Raw genomic sequence first — 27,125 nt, forward strand, 5'->3', positions numbered from 1 at the left:
GTTTGAGGCTGGAAAGTTAGCAACAGGCTCTCAGGGTTATTGTTATGCCCCAAAGATGGGGAAGCAAACATTCTTGTTGGGTTAGCTCCAGTGTTTGTCCCTGCTCAGCTGCCAGGGACAGTGTCTCAAGTGATGGACGTACACTTTCTTTCTGGTATTTCAGGATGTGGACAGACCAGTTCTGTGCAGTTTCTTTGAGAACATCTCCAACTCTTCCAATTACTCAGAGCTGTTTATAAGAAGTATCTCTCTCTCTCTCTCTCTCTCTCTCTCTCTCTCTCTCTCTCTCCCTCTCTCTCCCTCTCTCTCCACTTTTACCATATTATGACCAAAATATATGATAAGAACAACTTAGTGAGGAAAGGTTTATTTGGCTCAAAGCCCAAAATGGTGGAGTTCCTAGATACAGAAGTGGCAGAGGACAAACTTTAGAGCCAGAATGACTAACTTTTAGTAGCCTGCCTCTGCTAGGAGCTGGGGAGATAGCTCATCTGGTTAAATGCCTTTCATGCAAACATGACTTTGCATCCTCAATACCCTTACAAATCCAACGTGGCCACACATGTCTGTTATCTCAGTGCTGGTGAGACGGGGCAAGAGGACCGCTGAGGCTTGCCGGCTGATGGTCTGTGAGCTCCTGGTTTAGTGAGAGACCCTGATGTAGTGAAAGGTCCAAAGATGTCTCAGCAGACAAAGGTGCCAAGCCTGGCAGCTGGAGTCCATTCCCCACAACCACATGATGAAAGAGGGAACCAGCTCCTACAAGTTCTCCTTAGCTTCATCTGTCTGCTGGGCACCCCTCCACAACACACATATGAAATGAATAAATATGTGACAGTCAGTTGAGAAAGATTCCTAAAGACCCTACAGCCTTCAAAATAGTACCAGAGGCTGGAAAGAAGACATTCACAACCTGAGCCTTAGTTAAGTCTGGCATAGTGGTGTACATACGAGGCTGAGGCCTAGAGAGGAAATTGCAGGCCAGTTAGGGACACGCAGTGAAACCCTTCTCAAACAAAAGCAAAAGCATGGACCTTTTTGGGACATTTCAAATTGAAACCATTTACTTATGAAAGCGTGACATTTACTTTGTCATGGGTGTCATTGGTGTAGTATATTCCAGATGGCCAATAAAAGATGGTGTTCCCCCATGGCCTAGAGCCCATACTACTATACATTCTATCCTTCTTCTTGGATGCCACCCAACTCCTATCAGCCCCAGAGAATCTGGTCAGAAAAGTTTCAGTGGGTTAGGTTGGTGGAGTTTAATGAAAGCCAGTGTTTCAAGGTAGGGCTTCCCTATTTTAGTCCCCTTCTTACTATCAGACTAACAGCTATCTTTTTTTCTCAAGAGAAACTTTAGAATTGAACTTTGTTAAAAGGTGTGTCAGCTTGGGAAATGCTCCATCTATAAGTTGGTAGATGTATTCTGCATAAACTTATCATCTGTTTACCTCTTCCTTCATCTAATTTTGTCCAGTGTTTCTGTAAAAGGAGAACTTCTTACATTACCTCAGGTGACATCCCAGGAATAGGCAATATGTTTCACCTGACTTAGTGATCCTTAACTCATAGGGGCTGCTTTTGTTGCTCTTCCAATTTTAAGATCATCCCTGTGCTTTGCTTTGTTTCGTTTTGTTTTTCAGTCTATGTAGCTCTGGTTGTTCTACCTGTCTCTACCTCCCAACCACTGAGAGTAAAGGCTTATGCTACTACACCCAGCAAGTCATCACTGTGTTTAAATTGTATGTTTACATCCAACTTGCCAGGACAGCTATTGTGTCAAATCATAGTGAGGAAATGGGTAGCAGCTTTAGGGCAGAGGAATGAGTGAGACACTTTGAACAGTTATGAAACAACTCTGACATTAGCAATATAGTGGTTCCTTTTAAATTGTAGGATGATATAGCTGTGGGATTTGGAGTGATGAGCTGGTGGTATGTGCAGTAGTGCTTGATGAACAGCTAGTTAGAGAGACAAGCTTCTTGCTGAACCAGAGCTTTAGTTTACAAACTAATAACTTCCATGTCATAGGTCATCGCAGGACAAACATGAGGAACAGGTGCTTTCTCCTGTAGCACAAAGCTAAACTGTGCAGATTGTGAAGGATTTTTACTCGTATCCTCATTACTGTGTCTAGGGTCTCTTCTGGGTCAGTTCTTGTTTAAATTCAACATTATTTTATGTTTTAATTTATGAACCACCATAAAGATACAAGCTATCTTGTGTCATGTTTCAACGCAAATATGTTTCATAATGTGTTCATTTCCAAGAAAAAAGGCAATAAGATTATTCACTATCTTGATACTATATTGTTTTGTTTATAATTTAAAATGGCAATGGTAATAAATCTGGCCAGTGGGTGAAGCTGTTGGTCATCCATTCCGAGGATCTGAGTCCTACCCCTGAATCCACATAGTAGAACAAGAAATTGTATTCCTGTAGATTGTCCTGACCTCTGCATATGCACTGTGCTGGTGTGCAAGTGAATGGCCTACAAAGGCTCATATGTTTAAATGCTTGGCTCCCAGTTGGACTGTTTGTGGAGGACTAGAAGGTATGGACTTGTTGGTGTGGAAGTGGCCTTCTTGGAGAAGGTGTGTTACTAGAGGTGGACTTTGAGATTTCAAAAGCTCATGCTAGGCCCAGTCTCAGAGTCAGTCAGTCAGTCTGTCTGTCTGTCTGTCTCCCTCCTTCCCTCCTACTCTCTCTCCTTTCCTCCCTCCCTCCCTTCCTCCCTCCTCCCTCCCTCTCCCCTCTCCCTTCCCGCCCCATGCCCTGCCTTCATCTTGTAAGTGAGATGTAAACTCTCAGCTGCTGCTCCAGCACCAGACCTGCCTGCTTGCCACCATGCTCCCAACCATGATGGTTCTGGATTGACCATCTGAAAGTATAACAGACTTCCAGATAAATACCTTCCCTTATAAAGTGCTTTGGTCATGGTGTCTCTTCACAGCAGTAGGGCAGTGACTGTGACATGCATTATGCTCTACACACTCCCCACATACACACGTTAAATAAATAAACATAATCCATATTTTAAAAATCAAATCACTTAAAAATTAACATTGAAACATTTGGCTTGAGCCGGTGTGGTGGTTCACACCTTTAACACCTGCAGAGGCAGGCAGATCTCTGTGAGTTTGCAAACAGCCTGGACTAGAGAGTGAGTTCTAAGTCAGCCATAATGAGACTCTCTCAAAAAAACAAAACAAAAAACAAAAACCCAGACAGCACTTTTTTGTAGCATCCCCTAGGCAGGTGACTGTGTCAAGATGAAGGTAAGTGTTTGCTTCCAGCTCCTGGCTGTCCGAGACTCACTGAAGTGGATGATGAATGCAAGTTTCATGGAGAAGTCACAGAAGTAGCTGCTGAGGGTCTGGGTGAAGACTGGAAGCTTCTGTAGTCTGAATCAGTGGTAGGAAGGTTTCTCCATGAAGCACCGTGTCCAGCCCCACATGGCAGAATGAGCCTGCTGTTGAGTAAGGGAAATTCTTGTTATAAACCAAGGAAAACTGGAAAGAGGAAGCGCAAGTCTGTTCACGGATGCCAATCTAAGTGTCCTCAACTTGGTTACTGTTAAAAAAAAAAAAAAAGGAAAGGAGGATATTCCTGGACTGACAGATAATGACTGTGCCTCCTTGGTCAGGGTCCAAAAGAGCTAGAAAAATCCAAAAGCTTTTCAGTCTCTAAAAGCATTGTTGTCTGCCGATATGTTGTCAAAAATCCCATAAACCAAGACGGTAAGAAACCTAGGACCAAAGACTCAGCATCCTGTTGCTCTACATGGTCTTCAACATAACCACCAAAGTACAGACCACACACTAAGAAAAACAAAAAGGCTGCAGAATATGCTAAATTTTTGGCCAAGAGAATAAAGGAAGCCAAAGAAACTGCCAGGAACAGATTCCCGAGAAAGGTAGGCTGTCCTCTCTGAGAGCTTCTCCTTCTAAGTCTGAGTCCAGTCAAACACAAGTCCTTAAGAGTAAAAAACAAATAATCAAACCATGAAACAAAACATTTGATTTGATGTTTCAGAAATCTGTGATTGCAATGTAATTGACATTTGAAATAAAAATAGCATTTAAAATCTGTGGAGTTGAAAATTTATGTCCTCAAATTGTATTACTTCTTGGTTACATCTCTTGTTTTCACACTTACTAAGCACTCTCCACTATTAATGTGGAGATGTAACCCTTTCCTGAAACAAAGAAGGCAGTACCATACAGCTTGGGTTTAAGGAGACAGAAAAGATATAAATGTGAGGAAACTGGCTTCTGCCTCTGGCCTCTCTTGTCTTTTAGTATAAGTATGATGACTACTGTTCTGAGCGTACCGTTTACTTTGTAATCTGTGTGCTCCTACTGTTTGGCCCTGACATGGCTTGTCATTTATTTTCTGTGGTAGTGGGCATTGAAGCAGGTCCTTGAGTAGATGACAGACATGCTCTGCCACCACACAGCACCTGCGCTGTGCCCGGGCTCTGTAGCCGTCTCTTGAGACTGCTACAGCTACTTCCTTTCCTCCACAAACCAGAGTCCTCAGGCTCTTAGGGCCCCTAGCTAAGGGTAGAGGTCCGTTGTAGCAATATTATTAGTGTTTCACTGCCATACACACCAAATTTGGTAAGAAGCTAGATGATCCTAACCTGTTAAAGAGTGTGAATGAACTAAGTAAGAAAATTATCAACTGCTTTTCCAATGGGCTTACTGGTGTTAGAGGTGCAGTGTAGACCTCAGGGATATAGATGAAGCTCTGATCTATGAGATGGCATGTAAAATCCATTAGTGCAAATAACCATGTGTGCACGCATGGTGGAGTATGTTAAAACAGAATCCGCTCTAGTGCTGAGGTTGACAATGAACTCATGAAGCCTTCCTGCTTCAACTTCCTGAGAGCTAGAATTAGAGGTATGAGCCACTGCACCTGGCTAAAGGAAGTGCATGTTCTGAAGGAATAAACCCCAAAGGCTTTTTTAATTAAGAAGGTAAGCCACAGTCTAGTCAATATCATGACGTGTGTGTTCTCTGCCATCTGTTAACCATCCACACAGGTAATTATTGGCAATGTGAACTTTCCTGCTCCCTGATTCCTTTCTAACAGACTGTTCAAATTCCTTGATGCCTTTCAGAAGCTGTTTGTCTGATTCTAACTAAAACTCATCTCAGAGCTTGAGGAAAGCCTTCTAGTTTCCACCACATGAAACCAATAGTGCTGCTGCTGCTGCTGCTGCTGCTCCTCCTCCTCCTCCTCCTCCTGCTGCTGCTGCTGCTGCTGCTCCTCCTCCTCCTCCTCCTCCTGCTCCTCCTCCTCCTCCTCCTGCTGCTGCTGCTCCTCCTCCTGCTGCTGCTGCTGCTGCTGCTGCTGCTCCTCCTCCTCCTCCTCCTCCTCCTCCTCCTCCTCCTCCCTGTTAGAATTCTATCTCTTACTCCCCTGGGAGTGTTCTTGCCAACAGCGTCACTGCATGTTCTCTGATTGAGTTTTGCTTATTGCATTAAGAGTGGAATTTACTGTGAGCTTACTGCTTTCTCCCCGTATTTGTGCTCATAAAATGATATTGTGTGTTTCTGTTCACAACGTGGTGGAATCTTCCCTTAAGTCTCTGTTTCTTTAAACAGCACACACCTTTTGTTCAGAACTGTAGTTTGATCCCTAATGTCAGCAACACACGCAGTTTTGTTTTATGTTTGTTCATGTGGACACAAGGTCTCTGTTCATTCTAGGCAGGCCTAGAATCCTCCTGTCTCCACCTCCTAGAAGATTGCTGCTTAGGATGACATGCTGTGTCACCATGCATGGCCACATAGACAATAATTATCCAACACATCCTGAGGACAGGCTGCCATGTCTATTTGCCATATCCTTGGTGTTAACGAATATGGCGTTAACCATAAATGCAATAGTTGAAGTTCAGTTTAACAGCGGAAAATCCCCCTCCATCATTGAGACACTCCCTTAACCCATTTGAGAAATTCTGACACCAACAAATAGAATTTTTTCCAGGTTAGTTTCTCTATTCACATAAAATGTAACACCCTGGTTTTGTTTGAGCAGTGAATAAGTCTGCAGATCTGGACATGCATTCATTGTATTTTAGGTGTGGAGACAAATGTGACTGATTTTTCACATTTTAGTTTCAAAATTTCTCTGTGGGCCCTTTATTTAAAGATATAAAGGTCACAGTCTCAGATTATACAGTAGTTCTTGGGGAGAAAGGGTAAATATTTGAAGTGTTACTTTGAATGCTGTTTTGAGTGGGTGTGGCTTTCTTGTAATTGGTTCAGAATAAAGTTGCATAGAGCACCAGCTGGTTGAGTGAGCTTGAGCAGCAGCAACGATCTGAAGCACCAGCACCCAGCCGTGGCGGGAAAGGCCTAGTGCTTGAGTTTCTTCTGAGAGATGCTCTGTAGAATCTGTGCACTGTTGTAATGGAAGGAAACGGGGAGTGGTTGACTAGGGAGTGATGGGCTTGTTCTCTGCCTCTCCATCTCCTTCTGTGCTCCAGGGGACTTGGAAGAACTGCTTGAGATAAAGGAAGATGAGCTTGTATTCTGGTTTTTGGATCTATACAGTTGTGTGTTTTCCTTTCAGACCTGTCTTGCTGTTATGTGAACATGTTGATAGTCTCACCGAAGGTCTTAGTATTGATCACCAAAGCCCTGTGAACTCGTCCTCCTGAATAAGCCCTGATGAATCTGGGATGCAAGGGCCAAGGAGGTTAGGGACTAGTCACGGACTAGGTCTATGGAGTGCTTGACAGCACAGAAAGGGACAGGGCAGCCCTCGTGGACACAGGCTGCACTGGCCTGCTGTTTATAGAAAATACACTGAAGAGAGAAGTTGTCTATAAGTTATTTACTATCTCCCTACCATCTACCATCATTCTTCCCATAAGTTTTTTCTTTTCCTCCAATTCCCACTTCCTTTTTAAAAACAAGACAACAACCCTTTTAAAAATGTATTTATTTTATTTGTTTGTTTAACATATGTGATATACACTGTGGATATCTTCAGACACACCAGAAGATCCCACTATAGATGGTTGTGAGTCATGATATGGTTGCTGGGAATTGAACTCAGGACCTCTGGAAGAGCAGTCAGTGCTCTTAACCAGAGCCGTCTCTTCAGCCCCAAACAACAAATCTTTTAAAGCCAAACACACCTTCAATGCCAGCACTCATGAAGCAGAGGCAGGCAGATTTCTGTGAGTCAGGGGCCAGCCTGGACTTCATAGTAGGTTCCAGGATAGCCAGTGCTATGTAGAGGGACTCTATCTCCAAAGTTGTTTAGTAGTTATTAATACTAATCTTTTTTTTTAAACACACACACACACACACACACACACACACACACACACACACACACACACAATTGCTATCTTCAGACACCCCAGAAGGGGGCATCAGATCCCATTACAGATGGTTGTGAGCCACCATGTGGTTGCTGGGAATTGAACTCACGACCTCTGAAAGAGCAGTCAGTGCTCCTAACTGCTGAGCCATCTCTCCAGCCCCGATACTAATCTTTTTTTTTTTTTTTTTAAAGACACTTTAAGACTGTTTGGTAGTGTCAAATGCCAGTTTGTGATATTTAGTATTTTTTTTCTTTTGAGAACTTCAGGATAATGAACTGAAACAATTACTCATATTCAAAGATCTCTCTCATATGTGAACACTATTGAAAATCTCCTGTTTATACCAGTGTTACCTCTAATACTGATTGGCAAACAAACAAACAAATACCACCAACAACAACTAAACTAAACAGAACATGATTTCTTTGTTCAAACCACAGTGGAGAACAAGTAGGCTCAAGTCCTGGGGCAGTGAGAGGGCCCTTTGCATGGGTGTTGAGGATTCCGTGACCACACTTCTGAAACACTGTCATTGTCTTCTCTCACTTTCACCTGTGTCCACATCCCTCGGAGACCGTGGGATGTGCTTTCATGCGTGGACTGTTCCCTCAGCAGCCCTGCCTTGCTAATGGTGTGCAGAACACCTCTGCCTGAGGAGTGCATGTGCGCTAGGGTGCCCTGCAGCCGAGCTCTCTGCTCTCAGCCTCGGTTTTGACTGCATTTGTACATTGAGTGATAGGAAGCAATACTGCCCAAACCTTGAGCTTTCCAACTTTCAAACAGCCACAGACAAGCACAATCATGTGACCATGGTGTTGTAGTTGGCAAATACAGTGAGGACAGGGGGCCAGGATGTTCTGGTCTGAGTGATGCTTTGAAATACGGGAGCTGTCTTCTATAGAAAGCGTTACCCAGCTCACATGATCTGACCCATCCAGCCCACAGGCTTTTTTCCTCCCTCCTAAGAACTGATGTAACATTGCAAATATTCTCTGTAGCCTTCCCTCCCCAACAGCAGGTCTCCATGGCTTTGTTTTGGGCTCTGAGGAGGAACAGTTACGAATGCACTGTGATCACTTGACTGGCACTCTGCTTCTGGTTCTGGTTGGCTGCCACTCTGCCCTCGCCGTGTGGCTGCAGGGTTCTCCGGCCTGTACCTCTCTAGTTCTTGCTCTGCTCTTGCACACAGCACTGGGAACAGGACCTGAGCTTTGTCTCCTCATTGTCGTTCACTTCAGGAGGCAGTAATCACGAGAACACACTGTAGTTCCTAAAAATGGCTGGAGAGGATAAAGACAACCTGTTCTTTTGTACCTGGTGTAGTAATTATCTAGTTTTCCTGCGACGTTTCCTTCAGACTGTCTCCCCATCCCACCCTTCTCTTTTCCTCTGGCAAGTTTTTCTTCTCTGTTTTTTGTTGGTTTGGTTGGTTGGTTTAGTTTGGTTTGGTTTTGGTTTTGTATAAGGTCTTGGAATCTGTCTCTCTTGGGAGACTGCTGCCTGGATGACATGCTGTGCCACCACCATGCATGGCCACATAGACAATAATTATCCAACACATCCTGAGGACAGGCTGCCATGTCTATTTGCCACATCCTTGGTGTTAACGAATATGGCGTTAACCATAAATGCAATAGTTAAAGTTCAGTTTAACAGCGGAAAATCCCCCCCCCCATCACTGAGACACTCCCTTAGCCCATTTGAGAAATTCTGACACCAACAAATAGAATTTTTTCCAGGTTTTTTTCTCTGTTCACAAAAAGTGTAATACACTGGTTTTATTTGAGCAGTGGATATATATCTGGCGGTGAGGAAGACTGAAAGCAGTTCTAATGAATTAATTCTTAAATGTCTACGTGTTCAGACAGGCATTCAGTGTTAACTAACATCTCTGTGCAACGCTAACAGTTACCTGCAGCACCCTGTCCCATGAACTCTAACACTTCTATTCCAACGCCATCTATACTTGGGAAATACAGTTTTGAAGACTTAAATGTTAATTTTATAACCATTTGATAGTTTATTAATTTTTTATTCTGCATATGATTCTGCAAAAAAAATTGGAATGCATTAAAGATATTTTTCACCTAAAAGGCATTGCTAGTATGGGGCATAATGTACAGTCAGTCCCCTCCCCCAAAAATGTCCTTTATGAGGTATTTTCAATGTCTGAAAAGAATCAATAACAATATTTTTAAACTTTTAGAATGTACTTAGTATTGACTTAAATGCTTCAAATCCATTTTGTGGATATTTTACTATTCCACCATCCTAAGTGAGGTAGCCTGCGGGTTTGGGTTCTTTAGAGTGGGTGGCAAAGTTGGGTTCCATGGGTGACAAAGTTGACTAGAGCCACATGAGTAATTTGCAAATTAACCTGGCTGTTCTGGATTCACTCAACCCTTTGCTGAAGCTTCATTTTGGGGACAAGGGGTGTGTTTGCATTGGTAGAGTGCTTGACCAACAAACGTGATACCCCCCTGTTTGACTCCCAGCATGTATAAACTAGGTGTGGTGGTGATATCTATAGTCTCAGAACTCCAAAGTTGATCAATCAGTTCAGGTCATCCTGGACTATCACACAGTGAGTTTGAGACTAACGTGGGATATATAAGAACTTATCTCAAAAAGTTAATTAATCAAAGTATACTAATCTCAACTAGCACTAAGCCTCCTTATCTCCAGTCATGGCAAACTGCAGCTGACGAGCTCACTGTGCAGCCCCTCTGAGCCAGTGACTAGTCTTCAGTCCTGTTACTTTGCACACTCTGTGCAGGGAATGAGGACATTGGTTTACAGCATAGTGCTCTCTGCAGAGTGAAGATGCAACAAACCCTGCATTCATAGCACTTCCCTGTGATGAAATGTATTCTTTATGAATTGTATTGTTTGTAGCGTCTGGTGCTATAGCTTATGGCAGTGTACTTGCCTGGCACACATGAGGTCACCTCCAGCACTAGTGCTTCCCAGCCATCCTAACCCTGCACCCCTTTAATAGAGCTAGCTCATCAGGTTGTGGTGACCCCCAACCATAAAATTATTGCATTGCTACTTCGTAACAGTAATCTTACTACTGTTATGAATCATAATATGAACATCTATGGTTTTTGATGGTCTTAAACTCCTGTGAAAGGGTCTTTTGACCCCAAAGGGTTTGCAGCCCACAAATTAAGCACCTGTGCTGTACACAAAAGAGAAAGGAAAGGCAGGCAAGAGGCAGGCAGAAGGGATAGAATATTATAATAATGAAAATATCCAAAACCACATTTTTTTAGTTTAAGTATAACTTTGGATGTTTATAAGACCTTGATTTTAAATTCTCTCTTTTTTTTTTATTTAAAAAATTTTTTAAACAAGATTTCACTATATAGCTGTAGCTGTCCTAGAACTCACTACATAGTTCAGGCTGGCCAGGGACTCACAGAGATCGTCCTAGGTGCTAGGATTCACCAAGCCCAGTTTGACTTTAAATTTCCATCCCATGTAGTTAGACTTCTACTCTGCCTACACAGAACCATTCGATGCTATGCATATGTCACCTGCATTTCTTACGTCTGTCCCAGTGAAGAAGTCCTACTCAGCAGTTATACATTTCAGTAACAGAGTACTTTCTGTTTATGTAGCATATAGCAGCTTTATTTAAAAATAAGGCTGAGAGAGAGAAAGAGAGTGTTCCTATGGATTGAACCTAGGGCCTTGCATACGTTATACAAGAGCTATGTCCTAAACCCTACTTAATGTGTCAAACTGGGAGAGATACATGATGCTTGCTTGAATAGTTAAAACGTCAGATGAAAAAACTTAATAATGGCCAGTGCTGTGCCAATTACAGTTCAGTGCATTCCATAGAGATGAACTCACTTGCTGCTCATAAGATGGACTTTTATCTCACTTGTACTTACCAGGACACTAAGGAACAGGTAGGTTAAAAATACCCACCCAACAGCATATAACCTAGGTTGAGTTAGAACCATGGCGCTAGTGCTTGGTTCAGTTGGGAATGCAGCTCAGTTGATAGAGTGGGGAAGCTGTGCTGCTCTGCTCTGCTCTCCGGCTCACAGGCTACCCTGATAATGGCCACGAAATCTGAACTGGCTGCAGAGGTTCCGCCCTATAGTCCTAGCACTTGGGAGGCTGAAGCAGGGCACTGAGTTCAAGGCCCACTGGATTGCATAATGAAGCTACCTCAAGAGGTGTAGGTGGGAAAGGAACGGAAAGGGAGGAAGGGGGAGGAGGCAGGGTGAAAACATGGGCTCTGCTTCACTTTTTAAATCTGTGTGCCTCAGTTTCCTTCATAAAATATCTTTACAACACTGGTTTCATGTTAATGGAAATTTTATAAGGTTCTTGGGTTCCTCATGTTAGAATCTGTAAATTTTAGGTATGGTGTTAGATGAAGCTAGTAGTGGAAAGACATTAGAGAACAAACAACGTTCTGATAGGTTTTCTTTTGTCTTCATTTGGTAGAAAAGAGTAGTTGAACAGCTGCGGAAGAACCTGATAGTCAAGCAAGAGCAGCCGGACAAGTTCCAGATACAGCCATTGTCACAGTCTGAAAACAAACTACAAACAGCACAGCAGCAGCCACTACAGCCACTGCAGCAGCAGCAACAGCAACAGCAGCAACAGCAGCAGCAGCAGCAGCAGCAGCAGCAGCAGCAGCAGCAACAGCACGCCCAGCAGTCAGCAGCCCCGCCTAGTCTGACTGCATCACAGGTAACCGTGTGGGTGGAGCAGCCAAGGCTGAGTGTTGGGTATTGGTTAGTTATCGGTCACATAGAACTGGTTTATATTTCAGCTATCCTAAGCTTAACTAATGCTAAACACGTTTTCTGTGTGTTTTTGGGGGTATTTACTATCATTGATGTAAGGATCAGATAAATTCACCTGCAGAAGGAAAGAGCCTTCTAAGGGGCAGAAGTCAAATGATTAGGTTGGGAATGCAGCTCAGTTGATACAGGGCTCAACTAGCACTCATGAAGCCGTGGGTTTGATCCTCAGTACTGCATAAAGCCAAGTGTGGTGGTCTACACCTGTGATGCCAGCACTCTGAGGCGGAAGGGGTAGTGGTGGTGGTGGTGTCGGTGTCAACAAGTCAATTAAATTAGTGACCCTTGACAGACAACATAGCAAGTTTAATTTTGAGGCCTCCTTAGGCTTCATGAGATCCTATCTCAGAGAGGGAGTGAGGGTGATTTCCATTTGGAGATTTCTGGGGTATTTATTTATCTATGTTCCAAAATGACGTGATCCCTCCTGTAATTGTTCTGCAGTTCTTAGCTATTAGGCATGGAGCTGTTCCAGTATCTGTGCTTTGGGAACCGTGTAGAAAGAAGCATTCGAAACGGTGCCATGTTTTTATTATCCATAGACAAAATGTTCAAGGCCACTTCTTGAGAATGTCTGTTGGTTCTGATAAACTGGTAGAGATCTGAAATGAGGCTGCAGGTGAGCCTTAGAGCTGAGCGGGTGTGTCGTATCCTAGCTTGATGTATCCGTGGAAATGTTTTACTGAAAAGGGCATTTAATCTACCATAGAATGTGAGGAGAGAGTCAAGATATACTGAAAGGGCATATTTGGAATTGACATTTGATTAAGAAAATTATTCAAGTTTGACCTATATATTATGAATATACTATTCTAAAAGTAACTGATGGACCTGGGGAGGTGGCTCAGTTGGACAAGGGCTTGCTGTGTAAGCCTGATGACCTGAATTCTATACCCAACATCTACATAAAAAACCGGTGCACAGGTTCTGTGTGTGTGTGTGTGTGTGTGTGTGTGTGTGTGTGTGTGTGTGTGTGTGTGTGTGTTATGTATCTTTTAATCTCAGTGCTAGGGGAGTAGAGGCAGGAGAAACCCTGGGGCTGGGGTTGGGGATTTAGCTCAGTGGTAGAGCACAAGGCCCTGGGTTCGGTCCCCAGCTCCGAAAAAAAGAAAAAAAAAAAAGAAACCCTGGGGCTTCTCCTGGAACTTGTGGGCCAACCAGCTTAGCTTGAATCAGTAAGTTTGGGATTCCAGTGAGAGATTCTGTCTCAAAAAACCAGTGAGGGCTGGAGAGATGGCTCAGAGGTTAACAGCATTCGGTGCTCTTGCAGAAGACCTGTGTTCAGTCTCCAGCACCCACATCAAGAGGTATGCAACAGTTTGTAACTCCTCCTCCAGGAGCTCTAGGCATCTGTATGGATAGTGTGCACACATATGCACTCAAGCATGCATGTGTACACATGAATAATAGATAAATATAATGAATAAATAAAACCTCCATTTGGACAGGTGTGGTGGCACATGCCTCTAATCCCAGCAGTGGGGAGACAGAGGTAGGCAGATCTCTGAGAATTGTAAGCCAGCTTGGTCTACAGAGGAGATTCCAGGACAGTCAGGGCTGTTACATAGAGAAACCCTGTTTCAAATAAACAAAAAACTCTATTTAAAATACAAAACAATACTAGCAGCATAAGTGTTCCTAAGAAAAAGAAGTCCTTACCTGGAGAGGAAGTGGCCAGTGAACTGGAGGAGGCAGCGAGCCCCATCACCCCTCAGAAGAAAAGGGAATTCTCTGAGGAGCCTGAGGCTGCTGCTAGCTGCACAAAGAGCAGCACAAAGAAAAAGAAAAAGTCGCAGAAGGCCCGGGAGGAGGATTAGAAGGACCTGCTTGGTGGGAGGGGCATGCTTTATGGTGGCAGTTCCTCCTGCCCATAATAAACCCCAATAAAAACACAAAACCAGAAAAAAATAAAATAAAATACAAAACAAAGTGACTAACTGAAGAATGTCACCTGAGGTTGACCTTTGACCTCCACACATTTGCATACCTGCACACACACATCCCCAAATAAGAAAATAAATCAAAATAAAAGAGTTCCTACTGCTCTTACAGAAGACCTCAGTTCAACTCTCGGTATCCAAATGGTGATTCACAGCCATCCATAACTCCAGTTGACAGTAGATCTGAGTCTTCTTCTGGCCTCTGTAGACACCAGACGTGCAGATAGTGCACAGATATGCCTGCAAAACACTTAGACACATAAAATAAGTAACTTTTTAAAAAAGTGTCTAGACAAGCATGGTGGCAACACATGGTCTCACCACTCAGGGGCAGAAGCAGACAGATATCTGTGAGTTCAAGGACAGCCAGGGCTGTTACAGAGAAACCCTGTCTCACAAAACAAAACAAAACAAAACAAAACAAAACAAAACAAAACAAAACAAAACAAAACAACAACCAGAGAGTCTAATGTATTGAGTCTCTAGCTCAGTAATAGAGTCCAGGATGTGTAAGATCCTATGGTCCATCCCCACCACGCACGCATGCACGCACGCAGGGAATGAATGAGACTGGTGCACAGCAGATTAGGTCTTCTGAAACCCACCCACACTGAGCCTTCACTGTGTATGTAAAGGAAAATGGAGTTTACTTATCTACTCATTATTTGTAGACCTCGGACTAGTTCATGTACAAAAATTATTAAGCCAAGAACTGAATCAGTTTTAAAAAATACTAAAGACATACATCATAGGTAGTTTGTCATAGAGAACAAAATTGAACCCAGAAGTTCTGAATGAAAAATCTGCCCATTCAGCTACTTTTCTGTAGTGTCAAACATTACCAAGAAAGACAATGCCAGTACAGTATATACCTAGGAAGAGAAAGAAGTCCCAGGCTGGTGAGTTGATTCAGCAGTTCTGAACACCTGTTGTTTTTGCAGAGGATCGGGATTTGATTCCCAGCATCCACATGGCTTCTTGTACCTGTCGGCAACTCCAGTCCCGGGGCACCCAACACCCTCCCCTGACCTCCAAGGGCACCAGGCACATATGTGGTATATATACACGTGTTCAGACAAACACTCATACACATAATATAGTAAAGTAAGTAAATAAATCTAAAATATGTTGTTTAAATCCCTGTCTTAAGTCAGGGAACAAGAGCACCAAACATACTTTCCCATTAATCACCCCAATACTATACGTAAAGAACACTTGCTTTCCCCCAGCAGGGTCTCACTGTGTACCTCTGGCTGTCCAGGACCCTATAGAGCCAGGCTAGTCTCAAATCAGAGGTCTGCCTACCTCTGCCTGTGGAGTTGTTTGCCTGATGTATGTGTGCACTCCACATGGATGCAGTGCCTGCAGAGTCCAGGATAGGACCCTGGCTCCCCTGAGTCTGTGGAGCTACGGCCAGCTGTGAGCTGTTGAGGCTGCTCTTCAAGGCCCCTGAGCGCCCGTGACTTCTCACGGAGTGCTGCTGCTGCTGAGGTTGCTTTTCCTCGGGCTCTAGGCAGAGGTGGATTAGAGTCTTCCTACGAGGAAAGAGCAGGGTAGGACTACTGTTTGGTGATACATGGAATTTTCTATTCCAGTAACATTCTGTGTCACACAAATGTTAAGAAGGACTTATAAACAAATGCCTAGTTGGCAGCCTCTGCTCGTCTGAGCTCTTCATTGGGGTGGTAAACAGCAGGCCCAGCACTGCTCCAGAACAGGGTTTCATTGCCTCGCTCCATCTGGTAGCACACCTGACATATTTAATTGATTTAGGTAACCTCGATTTTATATTCTTTTGTTTTGTTTAATGCAAAGGCTTAATGCTAAAACTCAAAGGCCCTCTAGGTTTCTGTTGTTTGTCTTTGCGATAAGCTCCACTCAGTGTTTATTGACTGCTCTCTGTGTGCTGGGTGGTATACAAAGAGAACAGCCCCTGCCAAGGATCTGGCATACTATAATCATCATTTTGTAATTATTTATTGAGTACACACTGTGTAGGCCCTGAGCTACCCAATGCAGAGGCTAGACTGACTCACAAAAAGATAGTTTGTTTTTTCAAGAATTTCAGAAATTTGAAAGAAAAATACAAACTTGTTAGCAAGGATATAATCAAATTACCAGTGAAGAAGTATGAAAATACCAGAGAACAGAGTAATTTTCATTAGAGGAATCACAAGTATTTTTAGGATCTTGACCAATGAATGGGATCTTTGTGATGAGCAGAGAGCATTGTAGACGTAGACAATAAGACAATTAAAGTAGAAACTTTACAAGACCTGGGGCCTATAGCAGGTGCTCAGTGGTTAAAGTTTGCATTGTTCTTGCAAAGGACCCGAGTTCAGTTCCTAGCGCCCACATCCAATAACTCACAACCACCACAGACAGCTAACACTCAAATGTACACACCCTCTGTCTCTGTTTGTCTGTCTGTCTGCCCCCCCCCCGCGCACGCACGCGCACACACACACACACACACACACACAAAACAAACTAAAAAAAAATAAAAATGAAAGACTCTTTTAAAATGTTTTAAGGGGGGAGCTGGAGAGACTGCTTTGCTGCTAAGAGATTAAGAGCCTATACTTTCCTTGCAGAGGACCCAAAATCAGTTTCTCACACCTATGTTAGGTGGCTCACAACTATCTATAGCTCCAGTTCCAGGGGATTGATGCCCTCTTCTGGTCTCTCCAGGTACTGCACTTACATATACAAACCCTGACTCACACACATAATTTAAAAATTAAAATTTAAAAATAATAGAATAAAATCTTTCTCTTAGAAAAGTGTAAATGCAAAGGCAGGTATAGTGTCATAATATGAGCACGCAGGAGATAAGGCAGGAGGATTAAGAATTCAAGGCCGCCTGAGCTCCATAGTAGGTCTGTCTCAAAACAACAAAAGTAAACAGAAAACATATAATGAAAGCGTGCCTTTTGTCTTACTGATTGTTTTATAACTTGACCAAGACAGCATATAGAAAAAGCATTTCACTGGAGACTTGCTTATAGTTTCAGAGGTTAGTTCCTGATCATTATCGTGGAGGTGTGGCTGTGGACAGCAGGCATGGTACGAGAATTCACATCCTGATTCCCACTCAGGAGGCAGAAATAGAGTGAGATTGGACCTGTTGTGGGCGTTTGAAACCTATCCCATTCCCAGTGACACGCCTCCTCCACCAGGGCCACACCCCTAACCTGTCCTAAACATTTCACCAACTGGAAACTAGGCGTTTCCGTTCAGGCAATGACACCTTTGAAGTAGCAAGGAGGCTCATAGGGAGTATGGACTGTGATGGGAGAGATACAAAGCCAGGAAAGGCAAAAGGGAGCTACTGCTAATGCCTGATAAAACATGGGTGTTTGGTGATCATACGATAGCGATTGGATATGTAACTTCTGAAGGGAATGACCTCTGTGATTAGAGTGGGCAGGAAGAAGATGCTGGGTGAGGAAGTTTTATAAACTAAGGGACCCTTGCTGGGAGGCAGTGTCTTCTAGACACAGCAGGGAAGTTGTACCCATGAAATCTCCACAGCGTGGTTGCCTGAGTAATGACAGCATCATGCTGCCAAGGCCACACCCCTAGTTAGAGAGCTGCAGGCAGTGGAAGGTGTGTACTTATTAAAAACTCAATACAAAAATAACCTTGTAAACAAACGGGAGGGTGAGTTCTGTTTGTGTTTGAGTATACAACAGTGACTTCCTATTCAAAATTAAGCAGACCCTAAAACAGACGTAGAGGTTAATTAGATACCATAGAAATATCCCTTGGAATTCTGGTTTGTGCATTAGATCAGCTCTTTGTAAATTAAATCGCCTTTTATCTTACAAGTTAACAGTATTAACCTAGCAAAAAATACACAGGTATTTAGCCAGACTTTGTGGGTTACACATGTGATTCCAGTGTTTAAAGAGTCTGAGGTTGATCACCGAGTTTGAGGTCAGATTGAGCTACCAAGTGAAACTTTGTCCATCCCCCCACCCCACCCCCCAAAAAAAACATTTTTAGGAGCCAGAAAGATGGCTCAATAGTTAAGAGTACCATTGCTCTAGCCAAGGACCTGGGTTTGATGGTAACTCCATTTCCTCTTCTGGCCTCCACAAGCACTCAGGCACACATGTGGTGCACATGCAAACATATAGGCAAAGTACTCATACACATAAAATAAATAATTTTTAATTTATTAAAGTGAAACAAAAGGATTAGTACTATTACATATATGTCTGCATGGATTTCTAGCCCATAGAAGTCAAGTTTTGTTATAATTATAGAAGTTTATGGAACCATAGTACCTGCTACCTTCATTTGAAGATCATCAGACTTGAGTAGCATTGTCTTTCATTCTGGACACCCAGCCTCTCTGCATCTGCTCTTTTTCCTGTGGACGGGTGAGACATTTTCAGTATCCTTGGATGTCAAAGTTCCCTTCTTGTTTAAACCCTAACACATCAAGAGTTTGCTTCATGTTCCCTGATGTTTGGAACAGAGTGATAAGATTAGATAAGAAATGAGAATCTGAACTAATCCATGAATACACTCTTTAGGAAGTTTTCACTGAGACATTCGGACTAGGTCTTTGGCCTATGTATTATGTAGATGCTAGAGTATATGCAGTAAAATCAACCACAGTTAAGTTCATATAAAGGAGAATAAAATCCTGAGTCACAATGTGATGAAACTTGTCAGATTTAATGTTATAAAAGCATTAAGTTAATGGTAGTATATAATTTAGGTAAATATAAACATAAATTTATATTTGTGTTTTTATTTAGTATTTGCTAGAATAATCAGTTTAGAGTTAATCAAAATATTGATAATGATTGCCTCAACTAGAGGTATTCCAAACTAAAGTCCATTGACCTCATTTAAAGCAATATCAATACATAAACTGTTCTCAGATCTGTGTAATTGGGTTCTGCTGGCCAGACCATCAGTCTAGAGCCTTTGTTACACTAGGATTAAAGGCCATCTGCCATGTCTTGCTCCCTTACTTCTTCAGAAGCTCTTTGTATTCAAGCATTTTAAATTGAAAGATGAAGCAGATAGCTTACTATGTCTAAACTCTTCATACAACAGCTGGCTCTGTGCGATAGGCTTTGCCGCTGCACACCCTAGCCCTTCCAGGAAATGGTATTTCGCTGTCAGCCCTGACCTGCTGCCCAGGTGCCACTTCACACGTGAGAAGGCAGTGGTGGGAGGCATTAGCTGCCCGTGCTGTGCCTTGGGTGTTTAATTGTAGACACTAATAAGGATTGCTAGTGGGATGGAGGAGTCCACAGTTTTACATTTTGTTGTTGTTGTTGTTGTTGTTGTTGTTGTTATAAGGAGGTTTTAAAAGATGAGTGTATGTGCATGCAAACACATAGCAGGAAGAAAAGATAAAGAATTGTGAACACTCAGTACCTGGATACGTGGTGCTCACATGGTGTGGAGGAGGAACTTCAGGGGTTTCCCGGTGTGTGGAGGAGAGATGGACACTAGGGAGAGTGCAGAGCTAGACATGCTCTGTCCACTGCCCAGTGTGCTAGTCCTGCCACATGTGGCTTAGAAGATGGGCTAAGTATACACATAGGGCCATGTTTAATTTCCTCATTAAAATTTATAAAAAGCCAGGCATAGCTGTTGGCTGCCAAAGTGTAAAGTACATGTTAGGAGGAGACGTAAAAGTGGAATAAATATCAGAGGCAGTAAGTTGGTGATGAATGTCTGTGTTCCTGAAAGGTCTGCATCTTGACTGCCAGGTAGATGTGTATACGGATTAATGAGGTGGTTTCTGTAACAGACATCTGTAATCATTCTAGTAAAAAGTTAGGCAAATGCAGCATCAGAGCTACAGAAACACCCTTCAAGCTCAGCTGGGTCCTCACCAAAGCCTCTCCTATAAGTTCCAGGGCTTTGTAAAGACAGGTGTTTGTCCCCACCTTGTTCATTTCTCCGACTCTGATGATTTCCACATCAGTTCTCCAGAAGAAAGGCTGTAGGCAGCGGCACAGCCCTCCCTTTGGAATAGAGAACTGGTGTTTCCTCTGGTCGTTAACAGCATCATTACCTGCAGCTTGGGCTTCCTGCCTCTGAGGCAGCAGTCATACTGGTCCTCCTGCGGGTTTCTCTTCTGTTCCCGGGGGCTTCAGAAAGATGACATCTTTCCTTTGTGTCATAAGGCAAATTGCCAGATCAGTGAGGTTATAGTGATTGGGGATAGAGACAACATACAACTTACACAGGAATTAACTGACTTCATACAGTTAGAAAATCCAGAAGCGTTAAGTGGGCTCCTGTTACGCACATGTAGGTGTGTACTGTTCATTGCCTAAAACCATATGTCTTCATGAGGGTACACTCACTACAGTGAACTTCCCTGTTTACAAGTGACCCTAACTTGAGAAATTAGAGCTTGTCTCTCTATAGTAAGAAGCATGCTCTACGTGTGCAAAGGCTCATAGACAAACTTGGTTGTGTTATTTCCTTTGAGAGTTCAGCAGCGTATGTTTCAGTGGGATCACATTTCAGTCTCCTAATATCTGTTCTCCGTGTCTCCTAGAAGACTGTAACTACAGCTTCTATGATTACCACAAAGACACTACCTCTCGTCTTGAAAGCAGCAACTGCGACCATGCCTGCCTCTGTTGTGGGCCAGAGACCTACCATTGCTATGGTGACCGCCATCAACAGCCAGAAGGCTGTGCTCAGCACTGATGTGCAGAACACACCAGTCAACCTCCAGACGTCTAGTAAGGTCACTGGGCCTGGGGCAGAGGCTGTCCAAATTGTGGCAAAAAACACAGTCACTCTGGTAAGCCACCAGCTGCTACTCACGTGTTCACCTGAGAGGGTTCAGGTTGTACATTGTAGAGGGTATCCATTTTGAGTTCCTGCTGGGTCTGAGCTCCTATCTTTCCTAGCAAAGCAAACTCACCTGTAGCCCTGGCACATGCACACACACACATATGCATGCATGCACCTAAATCTGAGTGCTGAAACTGTGTGCTGTATTCTGCTACATTCTTTCAGCTCATTATCCTTCTAAATCAAATGAAGCCAGGAAGTTCTTAGAGTTGGTTGGGCATACTTTAAAACACCCAAGAACTCAGCAGTTGATATGCCAAAGGCCAAGGACTTGAACAAGAATGTCTGCGGTACTTCTCGGATCGAGCCGTCTAGACACTGGTGTTCTTAGACGTTTATGAAAACCAGGTCCAAATTGTGATACTCAGTTATCTTCTTCAAATGACAGAACTCTTGGTGCCTTTCTGAATAAAGATCAATAATGAGTAAAAGTAGCAACAAAGTGAAGGTTTTTATCACTCATCCAGGAGTCCTTAGACATGCAGTCCTATTCCCTCAACCAGGCATGAAGAGTCACCATTTCTCTGTAGACTGGGTGCGGTGGCTCACACCTTTAATCCAGCACTCAGGAAGCAGAGGCAGATAGATCTCTGAATTTGAGGCCAGCCTGATCTACAGACTGAGTTCCAGTCAGCCAAGGCTACACAGAAACCATATCTCAAGAAGCCAGAAAAAAAAATTCTCTGTAGGGAAGAAAGCTGCTATCTGTTGAGTAAAGCTTGTATCTTTGGGGGAAGGAAAATTCATTTGGACAGACAGTAAATTTGATTTTTCTTTAGATGTAGTTTCGACTCTTAAAATGTATAAATGTAAGAGTTCGTGAGTATCAAACCGTCCACAACTGCTGACTGTTTTTGGTTCTGCATGTGAGGAGACAGTGCAGTTGGTCACTTTATGGGGCAGAGTGTGGGTGGGAGAGGAAATAGTTTCTAAAGCAGCACCAGTTCACATAATGAACTGCAGGAAAGAGCTGGTGGTGTATGGAAGGCAGATGCCCGTGTCCTTCATGTGCCTGCCTCTAATACTGAATAGTGACTGCCCTCAGGTTTATTTCTGTTTCCCTGTTTCTTAGCAGGTTCAAGCAACACCTCCTCAGCCCATCAAAGTACCACAGTTTATCCCTCCTCCTAGACTCACTCCACGTCCAAACTTTCTTCCACAGGTGAGTGAGCAGTGGGAACTCCAGCAGTGGGAAGGGCCGTGAGATCCTCAGGGCTTGCCCATGCTGAAGGTACCTGACAGAGAGCAGCCAAGATAACACCAGGGGAAGCATCATGGTGTCACTACCTTGGTTGGAGAAAATATTGCCATATGAATGAAGCAAAGGGAAACTTTGCTAAAAAAGAGTAGAGGGAGGCTCAACAGCCAGATAAGCCATTGTGAAATCTGGCTTACAGGAGTTGGAGTAGGGGTCTGCACTGGGCTTTTCTACCCAGCCTCAAGAAGTACTGCCTCCCCTAACCTCTAACAGTTCTCCCAGCAACTAGACTTACCCTGCTTGACTCCAGTCCATCAAGAGAAAAACCAAGAGTTATTCTCTGAGGGTGTAGCTTTCAGACACAGAGAGAAAGGAGTCTTTCTGTGGGGAGTCAGTCATACAGTACTAGTATGAGAGAAGATGATCCTGTCGCTCATCAGATTGATCTTTATAAGTGCTATTGGTAGCAAATATTGTACTAATCTAGTGTGTCCTGGATATGCTGATTTTCGAAACACAGCCACAGCAGCAGCATGGTTGCCTATAGGGAATTAGTGTCCATAAGGGCACTGTACAGTAGAAGGGACACAGACCTTCTGAACTGATAGAGAACGTACATTCATGATTTTCTTGAAGAGTCTACATTCAATGTGAGACCTAAAACCCCAGTAAAGTCTGTCTGATACATTTTGAAGAAGGAATTTTTAAACTGTCCCAGGCTGAGAGTACAGTGTAGGCACTCATGTCTGGAGTAGAGACACACAGGCACATCAAAGAGCCAAGGAGATTGGCTGTGGCTGTGCAGAGACCATGAGGCCACCCAGGTTAGAGCTGGAGAGGAGTCTGTGGATCCTCACATTGTGCAGAGCTGTGTGCTTAGTCCTAGCAGCAGCGGGCTGTGGAAGCTTTGCAGACAAGTACTTAACAGGAGCGTCTTAATGCTTTAGAGATTCCCTCTTTCTGCTGGTAGACCACAGGCTGGAAGTACTTAGGACTCTGGTCTGGAAGAATAGTCAGGACATTCAAAATGGTGTGAACTGATCTTTAGAGAACCCTACTGTAGTCCTGGGCTCTTTATAGGGACAGTCTATTTTCATTCTCACAACAGCTATATGGACGGTTTTCAGTAAAGACTCAAAGGTTTAGTTCATGTTTTCCAAACAGTGAAATCAATATGGTATGTTGGTAGAATTCATGAAGCTTTTTGTTTTAGAAATCTATATCTATAGGTGTTGATAACTGTTTAATGTAGTTATTGCTACTATATCAGTAGCAGCCACCACAGGATCATTTTAAGTTAACCTAAACATTCAGACTTAGAAGACTGTTGTGGGCCACACTTGGCACCAGTCTGCTTGGAAACGCTGGAAGACTTGATACTTCTGGTAATACAGAATTGTTCTCTCTCTCTCTCTCTCTCTCTCTCTCTCTCTCTCTCTCTCTCTCTCATAGGTTCGACCCAAGCCTGTGGCCCAGAATAACATTCCTATCGCTCCAGCGCCTCCTCCCATGCTTGCAGCTCCTCAGCTTATCCAGAGGCCTGTCATGCTGACCAAGTTTACACCCACAACCCTCCCCACATCCCAGAATTCCATCCACCCTGTCCGTGTTGTCAATGGACAGACTGCAACCATAGCCAAAACGTTCCCCATGGCCCAGCTCACCAGCATTGTCATAGCGACTCCAGGGACCAGACTCGCTGGACCTCAGACTGTACAGCTTAGCAAACCAAGCCTGGAGAAACAGGTATGGACATCTGCTGTGGTGGTAGCCTCACCCTTGAAATAGTGGCTGCTGGATGCTTTCTAAATACTCTTTATCAAGGGTGCTTCACCTCAGCACCAAATCCACATCCTATCACTTTATCATATGATAACTTGCATTCAAAAGACCCTGTCTCCTGAAGCTGCATTGTTTCCCAAGGTAGCTGACTTCAGAGTCTCATGTAAATGTGCTCCCCCTGCTGGCTTTAATGCAGAAATCACAGAAGAGGCAGTAGGGGGCTGCCTCGGGGAGGAAGCACCCCATACTGGAAATAGAAAACATCACATTAGCTTCACCCACTAAGAGTCCAAATGAGAATCCGACTGTGAGAGTCAGTCAGGAGCAGTAAACAAAGCAGAGAAGGGATTTCATTTCAGAGACTTAATTGCTCATCACAGATAACATAGAACCAAACAGATTTTAACTTTCTAGACTACATGTAGCAGACATTTTAGTTCAAACATTAAAGCTACATTTATATTTTCTGAAGTCAGATTTTTATTATAAGTTAGTAAAGTTAGTAAGAATAGAGTAAAATCAGTGATCTCCAGAGAAGCCCTGAAGGCTCAGCAGCAGATGTCCTCGGGGAGGATCTCTAGCCATCACTGCCCTGCCTAGAGAAAGAGCAGTGACGAGACGGGGGCTTCAGAGAAAAGCAGTTTCCAAGAAAGTGGATTTAACTAGCCACTGGCCTGCTGGGACAGTCTATAATTCCACACTGGGAGGATCAGGCAGGAAGATGGCTGCCACCTGGACCAGTCTGGGCTGCAAGCCTGGACCGCCCTATATAGTGTGCAGCCCTGAGCTCCTTGATGGGGCTTCACAGTTCCCCTTCCCATCGTTAAACCTCACTCGACTTTATAAAGAAAAAGCTCTTTTAATTTCCTTTTATGATTATATAGATACGGCATATGACTTAAGGATACAGATATCACAGAAATGTAAGAATAATAGAAGATTCTCTTCTCCTAACTATATGCGTTTTCCAAAATATTTTTTTTTTTGGTTCTTTTTTTCGGAGCTGGGGACTGAACCCAGGGCCTTGCGCTTCCTAGGTAAGCGCTCTACCACTGAGCTAAATCCCCAGCCCCTCAAAATATTTTACAGTAGTTAGTTATTACAACTATTTTAAATCATGTGCCTGTCTCAAAACGTCAGTGCCCTGGTCTGTTTCTAACTGCTCAGACGTGGTCTCTTGTCCATGAGAAAACAGTCTCTGGTGAGTCTCAATCATCTGCCTCAGTGGGTGGCCAACCATGCCACTTTCCATCACAGCCTCACTTCTCTTTTACATTGTGTTAAGTAAAGCAAAAGCTTTTTGCCAGGCAGTAGTGGCACATATGTTTAATCCCAGCACTCAGGAGACCGGTGGAACTCTTGAATTCAAGGCCAGCCTGTCTACAAAGCTAGTTCCAGGACAGCCAAGACTACACAAAGAAACCCTGCCTTAAAAAAAAAAACAAAAGGGGCTGAAGTGATGGCTCAGTGGTTAAGAGCATTGACTGCCCTTCCAGAGGTCCTGAATTCAAATCCCAGCAACCACATGGTGGCTTACAACCATCTGCAATGGGATCCAATGCCCTCTTCTGTTTTGCATGAAGACAGTGACAGTGTGCTCACATTTTAAAAAAGAAGCAAAATAACCTGTTTTCATTTTATCTTATTTTTTGCATCTCTTTTTCTCATTTTACAGACAACACATGTGATTTTAAAAATGCAAGCATCACAGAAATATGAATCATAGAAGATGCTTTCCCTACAACCTATGCATTTTCTGTTATATTAATTTTGCCACCAGTGGTCAATTAGTATTACCATTTTCTATTGCATAGATGTTTTCTGTTTACGTGCTAACAGGATTTTAAAACAGAGAAAGCAAACCATGTGTGTTAGCATAGTGTTTTCTGGTCTCGAGCATCTTTCATATCTCCAGACTTCATGTTAGTGGCATCTTATGGTTTGATTTTATGGCCACAGAAGTTCTAAGCTTAAAGCCTTCTTGTCTTTTCTCTTTACTAGAAGGAATCCAGTCAGATTAGCACAGCTAGCAGGAACTCTGTCTAGAATAGATTCTGTTCTCAGAATTCCTGACTTCAGAGCCCCTGCTGCCCTTCTCATAGGTGAGCTAACGTAAGGAAACAAGTAGCGGCCTCCTCTCAGGACGACAGCCTGTGTATACGGCATTCTCGAGACTCCATAGAGAACTCTAGGGATGGAGCGCTGGCCTGGCGTGTACAAGGACCTGGGCTGCTTCTCTTACAGCACCAAAAAGAAAAGTCAGGTGCCAGCTCCTCTGCGGCTCACGGCATTGGTATATGAAGATGAGAAGGAAAAGTCAGAGCCTAAACCACAGAGCTCGGCCTCTGCGTCTGGATCAGGCATTGACGCTTTGCTTCAGGGAAGGAAGCATGGCCGATTATGTTGATTCATGGCCTCTCTCTTCCTTAGACATAGAAAGAAGGCAGTAAAGTTGAAAACCTATAATGGTCTCACATCTGCCCCTGGAGTCTTCTTATCCACCCTCACTAAAAGATCTTTAGATGTCTCCTTTATTGAAGCTATACTACACTGTGGATCTAAGAGAAAAGCAGAGCATACAGAGCTTGAAGGCTCAAGACCCAGGAACACCATAAAGACATTGTGGGCTTTGGTTACAGACCACCACAGTAAAGCAAGACAGACGATAAGTGCACGAACTCCCCAATACATTTAGAGTCATGTGTACACTGTGCCGCAGTCTTGGGCTTCAGAAAAGCCACTGCGCCCATAAATGTACACATCTTAGTTTTAAATCTTTCAGCAAGTAGTAATATTGCAGTAGGTTGAGGGCCCTGCTCTAATGTTGGTGGCTGTTGACTGATCAGATTAGTGGCTATTAAGTGAGGTGATGGCAGTAGATTATTAAGGTGGCAGAGATGTGCTTTGAGTCACATTCCTTTCATGAGGGATCTCATGATAGGGTTTCTTTCAAAACCCAGAATGAATCTCCAATATTCTCTAGAGAAGATTCCATCTCCAAAACATGTTTACTTTTCCCATCATCAGGAGCAGCCTGTCTGTCCTCTGTTAGAGCCTAGTCCTGTGATGAGTTCACATGCCAGCACACGCCACACCCCACTGCTGACTCCTCCTCTGTTGCTTCTGCTCTAGCTTTAAGCCCCTCAAAATTGTCTGTGAAGACAAGGGTCAACTTT

The 27,125-nt window shown here is 43.5% G+C and overlaps 1 protein-coding gene and 1 long non-coding RNA gene across 51 annotated transcripts in view; one reads left to right on the forward strand and one right to left on the reverse strand.

Annotated features, from left to right (window-relative positions):
• Phf21a (PHD finger protein 21A) overlaps window positions 1-27,125 on the forward strand; it is a 190,200-nt gene that overhangs the window by 134,091 nt on the left and 28,984 nt on the right. For 32 of the 50 annotated variants that reach the window (XM_063284918.1, XM_063284930.1, XM_063284933.1 and 29 more), the window contains 4 exons: window positions 11,822-12,070; window positions 20,665-20,916; window positions 22,042-22,131; window positions 23,620-23,913. In XM_063284918.1, coding sequence (XP_063140988.1) covers window positions 11,822-12,070; window positions 20,665-20,916; window positions 22,042-22,131; window positions 23,620-23,913 — 885 coding nt within the window. The remainder of the gene's footprint in view (window positions 1-11,821; window positions 12,071-20,664; window positions 20,917-22,041; window positions 22,132-23,619; window positions 23,914-27,125) is intronic. The other 18 variants (XM_063284925.1, XM_063284931.1, XM_063284907.1 and 15 more) reach the window with 3 other exon arrangements.
• LOC134486123 (uncharacterized) lies at window positions 13,667-20,669 on the reverse strand. Its single transcript, XR_010064853.1, has 2 exons — window positions 20,173-20,669; window positions 13,667-18,501 (listed from the first exon to the last, which is right to left on the reverse strand). It is a non-coding gene; the product is annotated as an uncharacterized LOC134486123 (long non-coding RNA).

Source organism: Rattus norvegicus, chromosome 3 (assembly GCF_036323735.1).
Source record: "Rattus norvegicus strain BN/NHsdMcwi chromosome 3, GRCr8, whole genome shotgun sequence".
In the NCBI taxonomy this organism is placed as follows: Eukaryota; Metazoa; Chordata; class Mammalia; order Rodentia; family Muridae; genus Rattus; species Rattus norvegicus.